Genomic DNA, 19,713 nt, shown 5'->3' on the forward strand with positions numbered 1-19,713 from the left:
CTTTCATCTTTAAACAAGCATATAACCTTGTCAAGTTAATATGAGTGGCTTCTTGGAAATCCAAACAACGATTGTATTATAAAAGGGATTCTACAGTAGTCATTGTCATTCCCCTTTGCAGCAATTTCATCTGAAATCTCCGAACCTTACAGCAATTTACAAGCCAGGTTTTTTTGGGTGGCTATATTATCCATTAAGACACAAAGCGGACTAAGGAAGAAATAAATCAGAAAGACTTTGCAAGCAAGCCAGGGGAGAAAAAAAAAGATGAGGGGAAAAGTAAAATAAGTCTAATGGAGAATCACTACCCTTGTCCTTTAGCGTATTAGGCCTACAGTAGGCTGACTTAGGCATCTTAAACTAAAGTAAATCACTTTTCGTTTACGGAAAGTTATGGTATGCCTATCTCTAAAACCTTTATTGCTCCTTTTTAAAAAAAGGTCATGTTAATATTAAGAGGCTAGTAATTTTACTGGCACTGACATACATACATAACTATACACATTTGAACAGATAACATAAACCTCAACATGTTTTTAATAGTATTACTACTTGATTTTTCTTTAAATGTTTCAAATTTTCGAATTTTGTAGCCAACTTTATTGTGCGCTGAATATCCGTATTACCTGCGACGCTGGCAACACACCTGCACTCAAACGAAGTATCTAGCCTGTTGCCTTGAATAGGCTTTTTCAGACAGTGAGCCTGCTGAAGTTAGTACAGAGTTGAATTGTATTTTTACACATATGAAACGAAAATAACAGAGCATTAAAACAACGATGGCGTGGATAACGTTTGAAGACAGACAACTACAGTACTAGGCAGTAGGAGAAACTCTGCAATGGATACTTATGCTTGCGTTTTTTTTGTATTGATAGCATTGCTTTCTGCTGCTAACCTAGAGCTTCATGCTAAAGACTTATCCAAGTTGGGATGTGAAACGTTTGAATAAGAAGAAGCTAATCTTTGTTTGGATGTATCCTTGTGCACAGAAAGCAACAAACAACTCGTTCAAGGTAAGAATGCTCTCTGTGTTACCGTGTGTTAATATTTAACGTTGTTGATGTTTTAATGAACAGTGCAGGGCTCTGTGGGCCTAAATGATGAATTCTTAATGAAAGCGGTGTGTGTATGCTTAATAAGGTGTGATTTGCCCGTTCAAGTTGGCGAGTTCAGGTGTAGAATTGTTGCATTCTTGTAGATTTGAACAGAATTATCTTCTTTTTTTTTTTGTTGCATTTTTGTCCGAAAAAGTCACCAACAGATATGAGGGATTTAATGGTAAAGACGGAGCATGTCTCCTTTTATGTAACAGCTGCACTTAATTTCACTGATTAGTTATATTGGGCATAGGTACAGGTGCTTTGCCTACTGTACAGTCCAATGCAGCCATCTAGAAATGATATATTTATGTTTTCTTGTTGGTAAACATAATTAATTGCGTATGCATTGTGGGTGGTATCAACTGTTGTATATTTGCACTGCAGTTATTTCTGTTCTTATTTCGTGGTTGATGTCAACCATTTCTAGCATGTTTCGAATAGCTGTAGTTGTGAGTGAGTGACTTTTCAGAATGTCATTTACAAAAAAAAAAGGAGTCTAAAAATGTCTTGGTATATTATTGAGCAATTCCAGTTAGCCTGTTGGTTTTTTGTTTGGACTGTTGCTGTTGAGGTTGTGTGGGCTGTATTTTATTTTATTTTTTATATATTTGAAGGGATATAACATCACTACCTTGGCTAAGCCCAACTCGTATTTACCTTACAACTTCTTCAAAGCAGCAAAAAGCACACTACACATCTTCTGTATACACTTGCAGAAAGAAAAATAAGGCATGAAGGCCAACCAGGAAAATAACAAAGAAGTACTGTTTGAGTCAAGAGGGCAAGCTAAGTTTCCATCAGTTGATGGACATTTCGCTATAACATATCCAGCTCTCCTGACACATTAAAACAAGAGGAAGAGGGTAAAACAATAACGAGGGAAGGGATGGGTAGGAAAGACAGTAAGGAAGAAAGACAAACCAGAGGGAATAGCTAAGAAAAGACAGACTGTGATTCATGTCAGTTGGGTTACTTTGCATCATGCTGTATTCACCGGCTCATGATCTACCACTGCCTCAGTGTGTGTTTGTGTCTGTGCGTGTTTTTGAGAGTGTGTTAACACTTTGTAGTGTGTCTACCCTCTGAGGAAATGGTGCCAAGGTTTGGATAAGGATACAGATAACGACAGGGGAGATGGGGTTGTAAATCACACACGCACGTATGCTCACACACACATAAACACCACTAGCAGTTCGACCTTGACTTCAGCTGTTACCCTCCACCTCTCGTGAACATGTTGTGTATTATTCTCTCTCTCCTCACGCTGCTTGAAACCGATGTTTATCTACTTTATAGAAGATAACGGAGAGCACACATGAGAGAGAAAGGAAGAGAGCTATGGGAAAAAAAGATGAGGAGATATAGAATGTGAGAGAGAGAAATAAAAGGGAGGAATGAGAGGGATTGTATCTAGAGAGCAAAAGAGGAGAAGAGTTAGAGAAATGAAACAGAGAAGGGTCTGAATAATAGATAATATAACCAAATAATAGATAGATAGAGAGACAGGCAAAAATGATGTGCTGCTCACTGTGTCCTACATTTGTTAATTTGCTGAAGAAAAGGCACAGATGGAATCTTCTGTCTTGTGTGTTTTCAGAGTTTTCATAAGGATGTAATGGCAGAAAAGAGGGACTGTCCAATATGACCATTTGTGTGGTATTAGATGTTCCCGTCTAACGATATCTATCGAAAATGTTACAATTACAAAAGCTGGCATTGCATGATGGTCGGATTCATAATCCTACTAACGTATTCTTTGATGGAAAGACTTTCAAGGCATACACAGGAGTATTTCTCAGCCTTTGAGTAAAAAAGTTGTTAATCTTTGTGTTGTGGAAGGCCATTTGACTAGGGCTCAGCAATATAGAGAAAATCAAATATCAAGATACTTTTGACCATATATCTTTAAGATTATGCAACACATTTTTTAGCTTCACTATGTTGCTTTCACAAACAATTTACACTGTGAGTTTTTTGGTAATCAGCAATCATGCAGATGAAATGATTTACTAGGCAAAGGAAAATAATGCATCACTTATGTTATTCAACATTTAACACTAAAGGAAAGACTTAATGCAAAAGGTGTTACTTGAGACGATTATAAAATAGTCTTTATAATAGTCCAATTCAATATTGTAGGCTGTATCACGGAGACGAAATTAAACTTGTCCAGAGTTCCACCAATGTGTAGTGGATGTCCTCTCCATGTCCTCTCCTGGCCAATACCATGAACAACCCTTGGCTTCTTAACTTCTGTGCTATTCATCACTAACGGAGAGATCACCATGCTTTTTTTCCACTACACTGAAGATAGCACATTAGTTGGAAGTACAGTGTGTCCTGGTTGAAAGTGAATGTGTCCTTGAGAAAGGTGCACTAGAAGCATAGTGTTTGTGATGCCTATACTTCGCTGCACGTTTCCAGCACTGTTGCATTCTTGTTCAAAGGACTTTTGGGGGTTCAGATTATTTATGTCTGCTCTCCTCCAGTGTGCTATGTTAGTGCTGTTCTTGTATGCAATTATGTTAAATGTACAAAATTACAAACACACAGCAAGATATAGCAATCAAACATATTTTGAATTGTTTGTCCTGCTGTATACAGTATGCATGAGTGTGCATATGCATTTGAACAACTACCTCCTACACGAGCTCTATTAATAAAAAGTATTATCAATTGTGACTCATACTAATGCCAACTCTGACATGCTGACTCATACATATTATTATACTCCAACAGCAAAAGTTCTCACTTTTAAATGTTAGTAACTTTTGTTGGCCCTGTGCAACAGTCCCTTGGCTTAAAGTGGGTGGATTATTTTGAATAAAGAGAGACTAACTAATCACTAAATCAATAGTTCCTCGGCTAAATTAAACGTGCGTTTATCAATATAATACTAATTCTGAAGGACTTACACCGTCCCATTAGGAAATCATTCTTGGGGTGTTCTCAAGATAAAATAGTGCAGCTCATTAGGACTTCAACAGTCCCCTGGCTAGAGTTTCCTCACGATAAAAGGAGACACATTTGTTCAGACTGTCAGTGTTTTCCCTTGGCCAAAGCGGCTCCTTTTTATTTCCTTAACTGAAATGATGCTAATTCATTTAGATTCCAATAGTCTCTCAGCTGAAGATCTAGCTTTTGTTGAAATTAAGTGGTTCAAGATGATGTATGACAACACAGCAAAATGGTCATTAATAATATCAATTACTAGGCTTCATTTTAGACTTCAAATTAGCCAACATAACTGCTAAATACCTTTTTAAATGAACAAGGGAACATAGGTAACTATTTTTAATCCCATACATGTTTTTCAATCATGCTTCTTGCATTAAGCCTTTTTGTCATTGTCTGTTGTTTCAAGCTAAGAAAGCACTTTGTTTCCTGTCTAAGTTCTTAATATTATTTCAAGGTGAAACATAGAATGTAATCACTAAATAAAAAGGCTTTTATTGTGTGTACAGTAACGCACACAGACTCTAGTTAGATGAAGACACGCATCACACACACTGTGTGGTGCTGACTCATGGAGATTAGAGGAGAATAATAATCCTATTATCCTGTTGTCTTTCCCGCATGTCTTCTATTACACTTGACAAGAGCAGAATGATGTGTTTGAGAGTGAGTGTGTGTGATAGTGAAAGAGGGAAAGCATATGGGGTGTGCCTTAGAATCTGTGTGAGTGTTTGAATATTTAGAGTCCAAGGATCTGGACCCCTTTTTGTGTGCGCACATTTGGCTGCGAGTGCAATAAAAATAAGGCTGCAATATATTTTACCATCATCGCAATATCAACTTGGGCAGTATGATTTCAACAACCCCTTTTGATTAGCATAATCTATATTTTAGAAACCTTCTTTCGTCTTTGCAATTGACTGTATTCAAGCAGTTTACAGAAGCCAGCAGGAAGGCAGACCTTAGTATACTTTATTATCTGTTTATTTATCGCAGATAATATCGTTATTGCCATATGAACCAAGTTGTAGCATAATTCTCTCATGTTATGCAACATTAAGAACTAAACACACTCTACCATGGATTTGATCCCAACTAAGTTAGGTTTGAACTCCGGTGTGTCTGCATGTGGTCCAGGAGCTAATGGTTTAATGGCTTTAGATGAATATGTATGGCCCATATATGTCCATTAGAGTCAATGGAAAATCAATAGTTGTCATATGATGGACTTAAAATGTAGGCTCTAAAAGGATCTAAATGTTTTCTACTCTTTCTCTCTTCTGATGATCATCTCTTCATGTGGTTTAACCCCCACCCCCACCCCCCTTTCACTCTTTCAATCCCTCTCTCTGTCTGTGATTTATGTCCCCAGCACTTCTATAGCTTCATCTTTCGTTGCTTGTTTGGAATTATATTCCTGCTTGTTAACAACCTTCCTCCCAGTTTCCTTGTTCTGCTCTCCCCTTTTTCTCCATAATGTTAATTATTATGTTAATAATTATGTTTTCCCATTAGATGGGATGATCTCTTTCTCCTTCCTTTTTGCTCATTCTTCTACCTCTCAGTTTTTAAAGTACGTCTTTATTTCCCACCACTGCTGAATGTCTGCAAGCAAGATGTCCTTAATAGCACTTTACCATGTGTGGCAGATGGATGGACGGCAATGGCAGCTAAATTGCTTCATTTTCAGCACACACACACACACAAACACACTCACACACAGAACAATTACCCGTGAAGGTGCCGATGGTGATGGCCGACTACTTGACACTTGCAACTAAGTGTTGGCCTATTGACCCCAAGCTTCTTGGTATGGCTGCTTCTTAATGACTTTATCTTCCTCCCTAGTCTTTTCCTCCCCACTCAATCTATCAACCTCTTTCTCTCTCTCTCTCTCCCTCTCTGCCTCTATTTCTATCAATCCTTTTGACCTCCATTTTCCTTTTTCTCCCTCTTTGTCTTATCCAGACACCAGTTTCTATCTTACCCACCGGCCTACAACTAAAGTAAATACCAATTGGGCTTGAATGTCCATCTGGGAATTAAATCTAATACACACAATGACACTGAAAACTACACTTAAACACTCATGTATGCTACTTACAGTCATGGAAAACACAATAGTTCACCACTTTATCAACAATTAACACTTAAAAACCAAACTATTAAGCAATTAAACACACAGGTAAAAGTAGGTGGCAGCCTCTGTACCAGATAGAGCTCTGTTTCCTCTGTGTTGCATCAATATGGTTTTCTGTCTTTTGGTTCCCAAGATATTAAGCCTTAGATGGAGACCGCTGCTCTAGTTATCTGATACAGTCAACTCTGAAATTTAGCACTGACCCGTCACCTCACGACTAGCTATCTTTTTTTGTCATTCTACACGTTATCTTTTTGTTCATGTCAACTTAAGTCTCTTAAGTCCGATTGAGCATTCAGTTTGTAAACGACTGCATTTTTGTTCAGTGCATCTCCTTTAGCCTATACTGTCTTTATTTGTTAGTAGACTTTAACGATCCAGTTATAATGGCATATTTGGCCTGTCCTCCTTTAATAAAAGGGGAGTATACAGAAGATGCAGGGTGTTGGTTGTGTGGCAGCTGTTGAAGATCTGTGCCAGCAGAGGTTGCTTTAATCCACAGGATGTTCAACAGAAAAGGTTTTATTTAGTCAATAAATCAATCACTCACTCACAGTAAGCCTGTAGAATTGTCAACGGATGGCCAGGGTCCTTCATGCAATGCTGCTGAACTGTATAAAGTGAGCGTCCATGTCCTTGATGTTTCACAAGATGTATTAGTTGTGTTCATCAGTTGACTTGTCTTTACACTTAGTATTTGTTCATTTTTGTCTGCATATTTGTCCTTGTGCATTATACTTTGCTATTGTGCTCCTATGCCAGCATTTGGCTTTAGCAGTATATATTTCAGTTTCTGTGTATGCACCAGTGGACAAAACAGACAATTGCCAACATGCCAAGCTGTCCCTGAGGAGGGGGTGAGCTGGCACCACGGGCTAATGTCAGACACAGAGAGCTGCAAGTCGCTCTGCCTCAGTTGTTTCATGCTACTGATGCAGTAGGCCATCACACTTTGGGTTATGGTGGGTTGGGGGGTCTGGACTGGGGCAGAGGGGAAGCAGGTAACAGCCTCCCCATGTTGCCTTCCACAGCTCACCATCTCAACTTCATAAACGGTTTGGACATAGATAGAAGGAATTGCAAGATTTTATGGACCAGCATTCCTGTGTGTATGTGTGTGTTTAGGACAAGGTAATATGTTATAGTAGCATCTAGTGCTTGTAAAAGGAGGCAGTTTCATCTTCACACCCTTGGTACGTGTTCACCCTGTCTCCTTTGTTCTGTATACTTGCTTTTTTCCTCGGTCTCTTCCTCATCTCTTTGATTGGATAAAAGCAGATGGTGACTTTTAATCATGCATTGTTATGCTGATATAACAGAAACTTATTTAATGTTTTCTCCCCGTAAATGTAGTGCTGTTATACCGTATATGCACTAGGATAGTTCCAGTTTCTTTAAACTTTGATCTTATTTTTTGGAACTGACCATTATTGCTTGAGTTATGGCAGACTGCTTTATATACCCTCAGTCTAGGTTTTGATGACAGTTCAGTATGGATTTTTCTCTTTGATTGCATAACAAGAACACAGCTCTCTGTCTCATGGAGTGTCTTGATGTTCTTGTAGTTTGCATATTACACAAGTGATCAATGACACAATACAAGTAATTTTCCCTGGCGGAAACCCTGGAGTCCAACTAGGTTAAAACACATGTTAGAAGTGGGACTGTTCTGTACAGTCAATGCACTCAGAGTGTCCCACTGACTGATACAACAGCTGATCAGAGGGTTGGCTGTGGAAAGGGCTTTGCTAGATGGGTTTGAAAAGATGAAAGTAACAATCTGCTGTACATATTAAATAGAATATGAATGCAAACGTTACAATCAGTCTGTGGTTGCACACACAGTTTACATGCACAAGGAGGCCTTATTGGCAATTATTGGAGTCAATGTGTTTTAAGATTATTTGGTTATTATTTTTCTTTCCCCATCTGTCACTACTTACGTGAGTCCAATATTATTACAATCAACAGAGGCAGCTGTACACCCAGAGAATCATCCTTTAGTTAAGAGAGCAGTGACACAAACTCTTTCCTATCTGATTAACTTAAATTATCCGAGGATTATATTTATACATATATTTTTAAAGAAAACAGACCCAATATGCCATACGTGAAAATAAGGCAAACATTAAGAGTTCCTTTAAACAGCCATAATTACAGCTTGTTCCCGGCCTTTATTCTGAGTGTATTATGAAGTGGTTGCATAGAAACTGGCTCCTTTGAATAATTGGTGGTTTTACTATATATGCACCACTATTCCAGAGAGAAATGATGAAGGGAAAATAAATACAAGTTGAGATTTAAAATGAGCCGAACTGCTGCGAGGCCTGGATTCTGTGAAGGCCTGTGTTTACTTCATGTATTATAGATTGAGTCTGTTCTATAGAACACACCAGGTGGGCCAGAACCATTACCAACTGCAGAGGCAGACAGCAAACATGTATCTGCTGAGTAAATATTAGGCTGGTTGGACATGCATGCAGAGGTTGTCATGGTAACTGACCCCAATGGGACGTTGGAAACTGGACGCCATATTTTGCGAAGAATGATGATACCCCACTGTGTAACTCCTGGTTATGTATGTGCCTTGATCTGTTCAACACACGTATGTTCACCTGTGTGTGTGTCTCAGCATGGGTTTGTGTGTGTGTGTGTTTTTGAAGCCACCACCCTGGCAAATCTCTAAAAGGAGTTGTGATACTACACTGTAGGTCTGCTGGTTCTCTCTTTCTTTCCTCCATACTGTTAAAACTGTGCCAGAGCCACAGGGGCAGTACAGATAAACTGTCAAGACACTAAATCCCTTTTCCTATAGTCCTTTATTAGCATGAATGTTAAATGAGAACTAATGATAAAGAAGGTAAATGCTGTCAAATTAAGTAGTAAAGTAAATAACTTTGTATAGCAGTAAACTGTCTATGCTTAAAGGCTAAGTAATTACAACAAATGGAATTAGTGTATCTGCAACAAAATTAAGCAGCACACGTGTGTAAAACGAGAGAGACCAAGAGAGGATACGATGGCAAGATTACCAGGGAGAACGGGATGGGAGGGAGGACCAGTAGTATTGTGAAGGGTGGAAACCAATTATCTACTAACAGTGGAATCTCCTCAGGGACCTCTAGAAGACCAGCAGGAGAAGCTCTGTGTGTGTGCACATGTGTGAGTGTTTTTGTGGCTCTGAATCTTTGTCTGGACAGGGCAGCTGAGGCAATTATAAGTTCAAAGTTTCCATTCAGGCTGTTTTTAAAGAGCATACGTGGCCTGAGCTAGAGAGACAAAGTACACTAGTGGTCTTGCAGCATTTTCAATATTTTCTTCAATGACTTTAGAAAGGATCATAAAATGAATCTCTAGGTTGATCGATGATGAACATTTTATTGGGCCTTTTATATACATTTTGTTTAGCTTTCATATAACATTTTGATTACATTAAGATAAAAAGCCACTGTTTCCAGGGCTTACAGTCACATCACTATATTTGACTGCAAGGGCCTATGTTTTCGGATTTAAGAAATTATAGCATATTATTAAATTGTATAACAACAAAGTTTATTGATCTTGTTTTCTGTTGTGCAACTGGCAGTTTATTGTCCAATGTGAAGACTAGCGATAGTAAGAAACATATACACACAAAACAACTTCAACATGAATTCCTAAAACCAAACATGTATTACTCCTAGATCAGCTACTTTTTAAAATGCTTGTTTACTTACCATTGCAAATATTGACATAATGCACCTTGGATGGAAACAGCTACCATGCAGTTACACTTGATTCAGAGTGGTATGAGGAGAGGTTGTTTACAGAGATTTTTACTGTCATATTGACAAGCTGGAGTTGTGAGTAGAGGACACGGCGTACCAGACACAGTCAGCCATATTGACTATATAAAACCAGTTTATGAGCCCTGTAAACTAACTTGAAAATAACAATGTAGGGGGATGGAGAGGGTTTCTATCTGCATATGAATAGAGGGTGTGTTTTTTGTGTGTACGGGAAACAGAAGGTGGCTTTATTTGTTTGCATGTGTCAAAAATGATGTCTTTGTTTATATGTGTGTGGTTGTCTGAAACTGTCAAATTAAAAGAGAGCTGTGTCTTTGTGTGCAGATCAGCATGAAGAACGAGCGGTAAAGTCTCTACCCCCCCGTCCACCCTCATATGCAGGCAAGGGTGGCGCCCGCAAAGATGACAGAAAAACGTTTTGGCCAATTGAGAACTGCTTATGCAGTGATGTCATGGACTCATCGTGCTGATTCAAACCATCCTCTGACATTAGCTTGGCTTTAATAAAGTATTGGGATGTAGGCTTAGCAAGGATTTCGAGGTAAAGTTACAACCACTCTTTATTTTTTTTGTCTTTGGCACCTTTTTTCTTTAGAAGCATAAATATATTAGTATAATTATTCTGTATTGTGCCGCAAACTGTTGGTTGTTTGTACCATTATTGGTCATAGACACATCAAGCTTGACTGCAGTTTTCTAGTGATGTTTCCACTGCTTTATTTTTCCCCTGGTCACTGTAGCTGACCTGAAGACGATGCAGATTTCCAGGAGGAGTTATCTTGAAGAGCAAGATTAGCTTAATAGTACTACAGATTGGGATGCAGCTGCAGCCATCGGAAAACATTGCACCTACAAAAAGCATTTATACAAAGGTGATGCACTGAACAGAAAAAGCAAACACGTAGGCTTTAGTGTTAAAAGCATCCTTTCACAAAAGTGTCCTTTCCCAAAACACGTTCTGTCCCTCCAGTCAAAGATTCTTTACACTAAACACGACCTTGTTACTTTTCTTCAACATTTCTTTGGAAGCCTCCTTCACATCTCTCTGTGTATCCTAAAAGACAGCTTTTCAACGGTTTGAACCTCCTCAATACTGTTTGACCTTGATAGATTTTGAGAGGCTAAGGGTCGGGATCAAGATGTTTCTTTCAGTCAGTTGGACGTTATTTCTTAAATGTGATAAATTCACTTCCGTCAAACTTTTCTGTTGACTTGACAAGCACACTTTATTTTGAAAAAGTCCACAGGACATATTTCCTGTTCCAGAACAATTAGATATTGATTATTTGATTAAGTTTTTCAGTCACTCGTTTATCACTGTTATCCGCCACACTGTTATGAATGCAGCATTAAAGCAACTATTTTTTTACAATTGGCTTAAAATGGCTCGGTTGTCATGTGATGTGCTTTTCAAGTGTGTCCACATCCAACAGTCTGTAGTGTCCATGAAAGCACCAGATCCTTAGAGAGTGCCTCTGTAGTGCGAGCCTCTGACCGTGAAGCAGCAGGTTTACCTAAAGGAGAGCTGGTAATCAGGCCATGCATATGTATGAGAGTTTGGAATGCCTCTCTAAATGTTGCAGAGGCGTTAGCAAGATATTGTGGATCAGGCTCTCTGAATGTTATGCCTTGCTGCCTTAGCACTGGTGTGTAAAAACAAGGTGGAAATGTATTGGGTGCATTTTTGTACATGCGAGTGGGAGCTTGTGGTTTTGTTTCTCTAGATGTAAACAGACACATGAGTGGGTTAATAGACTTCCAGGTTTATCAGGAGAGAGCCAGAGAAAAGGCATAGAGGGAACACAATGTGTTCTTGATGGATAAAACAGATGAGATGGAGCAGCTGACTTGTGTGCTTAAACTTCCGATGCTCATAATATAGAGGAAGCACCAACATTTGATTTATTTTCCTCATATATAACAGAATGGTCCTTTTTGTGAACATCTTCATTGAAAAAAAACGCAGAACTTTGCTCAACCCTGAAGTGTCTTTTACCAGAACAAGAATTCTTCATGCCGGGGCTGATCTGCAGCTGACCATGACCTATTGGATCAATAATGTCGCTTATCATTTAAAGCAAGCGTGTCCCTGAAATAAAGACGCTCAGGTGATGTGTTATCCCACTTTCTCTCAGTAACGTTAATGCGTCAGACTGTCTTTACCAAAAGTGCAATTCATACAGACGTTTTGGTCCCTAACTGAACACTTGTGTTTTTTTATCTGACAACACAATCCTTTATAAAAGGAGCCACCATTCCTTCCCCAGACTTCATTTCTAAACCGGGAGTGTTTCAACCATTATTTTCGACCTAGCTGTTTCTGTCTGGTGTGTTTCAGTGTAATCACGGTTTAAAAGAAGCATTTCTACCATCTGTCATTTCTGTTCTCATTTAGCACAGTCAAGTGCAGTTAATACTAAACATGGTTTCTATGGTTACATAATCTCTGCTTTTGTTTGCAGTAACTGCAGTGCAAAGCAAGTTTAGGAAAAGAGTGAATTTCTTACTGATTTAAACTACACATCTACAAATGCAAAAAGGGGCAGAGATCTGGTCATCTTATGTAATGCAATTTTCTTACTTTGTTTGAAGTAAAACTGTAATGATTTTGACCAAAATCCTTAACTGGATTTTAGTACTGAACAGCCTCTGCTGTTTATTCTGTGTGGCTCCATTCAAATCAATTATGTTTTCATTAGTTCTTATCATAACCACTGCACATAATCCCAACCCTGCTGATAAATCTTCCCTGAAAGAAGACACAGTGTATTTTATTTGAAAAATTTCATTTAAACCACTTTGCTGCAAACATCTTGCAAAAATTCAATTTGAGTTGTGAATTAAACTGCGTATAATATTCTAACTTTGATGCAACAAACTTAAATAGTTTCTTCATCATTGTGTGATGTTTATGGAGCTTTCAATGTGTATCCACATTTGATTAGTGTATTGTGTTTCAGACATCAAACAATAACACACATTTCATTATACCCTCTGTTTAAGTGAATCATATACTTTCCATTTTGGAAAAAGGCTTCAGCTATGTTGTATCACAGAAATAAATAAGAAAAACCTAATAAATCACCATCAGAAGGAATTTAATCTCATTCTACTTTTGAACTAGAGTGCTTAAAACTTTGTTCAGCCTGGGGAATAGAATTGAGCAAATTAATCCTCTCCTGAGAGCCGCACACTTTAAATCATGCTAATACCTTTTGTCAACTGGATACCCATCAGGAAGAAGCCTGTGCTCTGCTCACTCCTAATACACTAAGACACTGCTGGATTTGATAATAGAGGAAGGCAAGCAGATAAAAAATGTTTTGAGGATTTGCTGTAGTGAATTGCAACGTGCTTTAGGGATTGAAAAAACAGCAACACGGCTTCTTATTTGTGCTTCTATATCAAGAAGTACATCAAAAGTCTGATTTATTTAGGGAGAATATACCAAAGGTCTGAAGTGATTCGAAATCGCTGGTTGTCCTTACCGATAACATATTCCTTTAGTTGTTCCCCTGGGCATTGCTAATCTTCCTCCTGTGTAAGCAATTATGGGATCTTCAACTTTTCAGTTGTGTGGGTGCAACGCTGCCATTCAATAGCCAATAAAGCCAGATCGAAAGAGCTTACTGAGAAATCTAGTACTCCCAAGGTCCTTAATGTGAGAAAACGGGTTTAGCTATATCATGGTATGGATGCACCCTTAAGCTAAGGGAGGTTATGTTTAGGCCTGGTGAGTTGGCCAGTCGAACATTCAGACTGACTTGAGAATCTGAGAAATTGTGGTGAAGGGCTTCACGGCCCCTAACACCTGAGCAGGGAACTGCATTTCTGTACTGTAATTTGACTGTTTAAGCAGGAGCCCCAAAATGCAGAAAAAAGTACATCAAAGGTAAAGTATCAAAATGAAAACGCAGACAAACTGGTGGATAATGGAGGGCTGACAAGGGAGATCCAAATCATTACAGGGAACAGGCAAACGACGACGACGCGACAAAGAACACAAAGGAAAGACCAAGACTAAATACAGAGGAGTCTAATCACAGGACAAGACACAGCTAGGAAGGGGGAGGTGAAACACAGGGGCAACAGGTGAGCACGATCAGACAATCAGATAGGAGGGAAGCTAAAGACAGAAAGTAAACTAGACAAGACAGGAAGTGACAAAACAAGATACATTTCATCATAAAACAGTAAACTATAAATACAACAACTGAGACCCTAACAATGTATGTGTTCTGTAATGACTGAGTACAACTTATGAGCTTCTAGTGTAATTTTTCAATCATTTAAGTTGACAAAGTGAGTATTTGTGATTACACGCTATTATTCAATGAGCATGGAGTCGAGATTTATACTTGGCAAGTAGTTAAGTAATTAATGTGGCAATTAAACATGAACCCAGTTACAGTATGTCCGAATCTTAGTTTTTGTACTTAGTTTCCGTTTTTACTTTGACATTTATTTTTTCCTGCTGTTCTTACTTCCTGTGTGTGATTGTGTCCTTGTGTTCACGTTGCCCTCCCCAGCTGTGTATTCTCTTGTCATTCATCGCTTCTGTATTGAGCCTTGCTTTCCCTTGTGTTCCTTGTTGGTTCGTCGTCGTCCACTTGGTTTGACCCCCAGTCTTGTCCGTCAGTTCTTGGATTCCCCTCGGCTGCCCCGTTTGTTTGCAGTTTTGTCTTTTTCTTTTAACCTTGCCTGCCCCTCTGGTTTTTGTGGTAACAGCCTTTATTTTAATAAAGCTCGCTTTTGTGTTATACTTTTATACCCCTTCTCCTTATGTCCTGGTAACCTCCTGTTTGTGACAAGTTATTGCTTTATTGAACTTTTGACTCACACTGTATGAACATGGTGTTCTTATATACTATGTTCTACAGTCACAGCAGTTATCCCTCAAGTAGATTTTTAAAAACGAAATGTAATGCCATGTTCAAAGAGTATTTCGCAGCATATTGGTTCGTAACCAATGATGATGTGTATTGAATCTCCAGTTTCTTAACAATACACAGCCTCACTCTCTGCTCCCCTCTCTCTGTTGTGAAGTTTGTCTTGAAACTATAGCTCATATTATTGTTGTCAACTATTTAAGTTATAGCAATACATTTTCAAGCTATGTCACCCAGCCCTGAGATTTCTTTTTGACTGTAAAGAGGTACATCCACATTTTTGATGGAGACAAAACTACCAATATGAATATAAAGCTCGATAATCTACAGTACACTTAGCTTATCTTTTGTGACCTTGTTTATATGGCTACTATTTACTTTCTGTTGCCCATTTCCCAAAACCTGAACAGCTTTTTTCAGACCGGTCAGAATGAGCTGATGTAGGCAATCCGATCAGGTTCATTATCATCAATGTTGTACCGTCTGCCGGTTCGGAGAGAAGCAAATAGGATTCATTTAGCCTATGTCATTACCTTGTATGTAATTCTGTTACTTCTCATGATGTGATTCTGCTGAGAGACTATGAAAAACAGCTGATAGTTAACATACACCACTTCCACACATATTTGTGCAGCGATGGATTCACCCACCCACAGACACACACACTGGGCATCATACAAAGGTCTGCCTGGAGTCTCCCAATAATGGCAGATGGTCTCTTTGCTCTGACCATCTTCCTCTCTCTCTCTGTTTCTCTGTTGCTCGCTCCACCAATCTATTTCCTGTCTTTCTCCCTCTCTGTTTCCCTACCTTTGTCCATCTGTTGCTGTATTGCTCACTCTACCAATCTTTTTGCTCCCTATCGCCGTTACTCCTCCTCTGGCTTTGTTGCTCTTGTCTCAGTCTTCTTTCTCATCCTCTGTCTCTACATGGGCCTCTGTTTCCCCCCAGATTCCCCCAGTCCCTCCTCTTTTTTTCTTCTCTCTCCTGCATGATGATCTGCACTTTTGGGTCTGTCTCTCTCTATGTTTCCTGAGAGAGCTCACTTGAGTTGACAAGGCCACTAGCACTGCCTTGCCATGCCACTTTGATGCTGTGTCTGTGTCTGTGTGTGTGTGTGTGTGTGTGTGTGTGTGTGTGTGTGTGTGTGTGTGTGTGTGTGTGTGTGTGTGTGTGTGTGTGTGTGTGTGTGTGTGTGTGTGTGTGTGTGTGTGTGTGTGTGTGTGTGTGTGTGTGTGTGTGTGTGTGTGTGTGTGTGTGTGTGTGTGTGTGTGTGTGTGTGTGTGTGTGAGACCCGGTGTTCGGGTTGACAGGGTTGGCAGCAGTCCCTTGCCCCCTTTTCTGTATTCTAGGGGGGCTCAGCCTTTTTCAGTGTATTATTTTCTGGCAGCATTTAATGAATCTGAATGTGATGTGAAGAATGATTCTTCTATCACTCTGTCTGTCTGTTTGAAGTAATACATGTTAAAAGCTCCCCTAGCCTCTCATTTTAATATGTCATAAATCATAAAAAATGCACCACATGACATGGAGATAATACGATTTTTGATCAATTTGTACTGACAGGGCAATGTCAGCCTCACTTCAGTTTACTTGAGACTTGAACAGTCGCCTACTGTATTTGACTGATTTCAAAACTCTGAGTACAAATGAGTGAAGTGTTCCAATTGCCTACCGAGGCACAGCTGCAGAAAATACTTAAACATGAGGTGTTAAATGCTGGAGCCGGTATTCACATTTTGCAGCAATGTCAAACTGCATTTTCCCTGCTCTCACATTTTGTCTCGTCACGCTTTCCCAAAATACAGCAAAAGGAGCGAACCCACGAGAATGGCTTGAAGCTAAGAAGGAAAAAAAGTTTAAGTTTTCCTCTTTTCCTCTGCCACTTTATTTCCCATCAGCCTCTCGCCTTGTGCTTATTCATCTTTCTCTTCCATTCCTCCGCTCTCCTTATCAACCACCCCCCACCCCCCATTTCTCTTTTCTCCCTCTTCTTTCACTTCTCCTTTCCCTCCCACCTGGCATCTTTCCTCTCTATCCTCCTCCTTTACTCTTTGTATCGCTCTGCCTCTGAATCATTAATGCCTGCCATGTCATGATCTGTGTGGATGTGAGCTGCGTTCAGAATGATTATTCCTTCTTACTGCGTTCACTTGATCTCCCACTTGCTGCTGCACACAGGCAGCGAGCTCCCGACTTCTAACACAGTTTATCATCAAATATTCACTAAAAAGCTCCAATTAACATAAAGTGACATGTGTAGATGTAGTAACATACACATCCTTGCTGTCTTTTCTCTCTCTTTCTCTCTCCCTCCCTCCACTAAATTATTACGTAGGATAATTGAATGTGTATTACAAAGACTAAAACAAGTCAAGAGTTAAACAACCTTATTTGACGGTAGCTATGCCATAACTACACTTATGTTGTGTGTGTGTCAGTAAGCCTCGCCTCAAGTGAACTATTTTAGATCTTACTGCAGCACATTATGCAACATCCTTGATTTCAGAACTGACTTTCCAATCAGAAATTTTCACTCGTGATATTTTCTTGGTCATTGCAGTTGTACATACAGCATAAGCTAAGCCATGCAGTAAAACATACTCTACTCAAATGCCTCTGTCAAGCATGTAAAAAGACACACCATTACGTCTAATTGTGACATTCATTTAAGTCGGATCTGTATTGACTGAAAAATACAAATGTATACTTTGGTAGGTCCACAGAATAAAGGCAGTATTTTTGCAAAACCCAAAGCACAAGCACATTATTCAGGAATGCACACTCTATAAATGCTTACTGTAGTAGGCTGTAGTAGCAGGCTTCCTGTTTTGGTAATGGTTGTTAACATGGCCCATTTCCATCAGTTTCTAACTAAAGAGATGCTGGTTAAACAACGTCATCAACTGTGTGATGTTATTCTTCTGATTCCAAGAAAAAAACACATGCAATGATTTCAATCATCAATTAATACTATAAATGAATATGTATTAATATGCTCAAACATAGCATTGCACTTGAATATGTGCTTCCATACAGTTATAAAACAAAATGTTCAAACCTTCTTTTCAAAAAGGTGTCTAAATGTAGCTGTTTTTCGGATGGCGACTCCTTCTTCACGTTGTTCCTCAACTGTTTCTTCAGCTATCATTAGCTGTAGCTCCTCGCCGCGTCCATTGTGTTGTACAGTTCTACAGTTGTAGCTTACAATTGTTAATCTTGACAAGTTGTGGTTTCGGGCCGAGCTGAATGAGATTTTATAATAAGCAAATGTAAATGTATTATCAGGTTACGCAATTTCTCTCATGCTTGAGGAAATCCGAGGGCCCTATTACTCCAAAAAAACCAGAGGAGACAACAGTATAATATTTCCCCATCAAATCCCTGCTGGCTGTCTTCTACATAATGTCCAATCTGTGCATATACTTTTGTCCGTGAATGTGGCATATAAAACACAAAAGGCAAAACTACTAACAATAACAGTTGCATTATAGAGAAACAATTACATAATGCACATACGTTTTAATAAGTAAGATGCCCGTAAATGATATCAAGAATGCATTTTGACTAAATGCAAACCCAAATGAATTAGAACTTTAAATCCACAGTGATTGTAAATCATAAATTCTTCATAAGTCATAAGGCCTAATTCTTGAGTTCTTGGTAAAAAAAGCGGGAACTATATGAGCAAACATTTTCATGCAACAATTCCATGCATTTACTTTTGGTGGTTCCATGCCTGTCTATATTGAAATCAGCTGTTGCAAAGCCGAAAGTCTTACAGTATGCAGAGTCAGGTCGAGCTGCAGTCTTATATAAGAGCTTCAAACATCTAAGAAACTCTGCGCTGCTCTGCCAGTATGAGTGGCTGGGGAGGAAAGACACAGAATAAGGAGGAAAAAAAGGGATGTATGAGACAGAGACAGGCAGAAAGGAACTGGATAGATCTATGCAGAAAAGACCAAAGAGAAGACATGGAGTTATGAAGGAGGGAATCCAGAGAAGGAGGTCTGCAGTATGCTGCTTTATTGTCATATAACAGGAATAACCAACAGATGATTTTAAGAAACAGGAAGACTGGCCAGGCCGTTCATTTATAGACATTAAAAATGCTCTTTATTAAATGGCGCCTTGTGGCTTTTATATGTCTTGTATTTCCTGTCATATTACAGGGAAGCAAATATTTGAAATTGCTCGATCAAGTCAGAATTTATTGGTCAATTTGAAGCCATTTTCTTCAACCCCCCCCCCCCCCCCCCCCCCAATATCCTTTTTGTCCTTAACTTAAATTGAGGAGCTGTGCCAAGCCGAAATTGAACATGTGCTTGTCTTTGCCACAGAAAAGGAAAGCAAAGTTTATAGAAGTAATTTCAGTGTCTGCAGATCCAGCAGACTTCGCTTTCCAGAAACACTGATGGATTAACTGCTGCCCTGCTGTTGACAGTGAACATCAGACAAACTTTTCTGCCGTCTACAAACACAATAAGAAAGCAACATTGATGAGAGTCATACATAAGACGGATGGGAATCCAGGGGGAATAAAGGGAGGAGAGGAGAAGGGAGGAGAGGAGAAGAGAGGAGAGGAGAGGAGAGGAGAGGAGAGGAGAGGAGAGGAGAGGAGAGGAGAGGAGAGGAGAGGAGAGGAGAGGAGAGGAGAGGAGAGGAGAGGAGAGGAGAGGGGGACAAAAACTGAAAATGATCACATCTAAACGAAAAAGAGAGAGAACACTAGTTGGAAGAACAAACAAGTTTGTTGCTTTTAAATGTTAAATGTGTAAATGTACTACTCTAGAAAATGAGACAATTTTTCAGCTTTTAAAAGTATTTGTAGCTTTACA

The 19,713-nt window shown here is 39.2% G+C and overlaps 1 protein-coding gene across 2 annotated transcripts in view; it reads left to right on the forward strand.

Annotated features, from left to right (window-relative positions):
- Positions 1–19,713, forward strand: part of LOC134864191 (zeta-sarcoglycan) — a 302,201-nt gene that overhangs the window by 64,922 nt on the left and 217,566 nt on the right. The window contains exon 1 of one of the 2 annotated variants that reach the window (XM_063882993.1): positions 695–1,016. The exons of the other annotated variant lie outside the window; for it this stretch is intronic. Within the exon in view, the coding sequence (XP_063739063.1) occupies positions 909–1,016 (108 nt within the window). The 5' untranslated portion in view covers positions 695–908. Of the gene's footprint in view, positions 1–694; positions 1,017–19,713 lie in introns of those variants that run through there. 2 annotated transcript variants of the gene reach the window in all.

This window comes from Eleginops maclovinus, chromosome 5, assembly GCF_036324505.1.
Source record: "Eleginops maclovinus isolate JMC-PN-2008 ecotype Puerto Natales chromosome 5, JC_Emac_rtc_rv5, whole genome shotgun sequence".
Taxonomy (NCBI): Eukaryota; Metazoa; Chordata; class Actinopteri; order Perciformes; family Eleginopidae; genus Eleginops; species Eleginops maclovinus.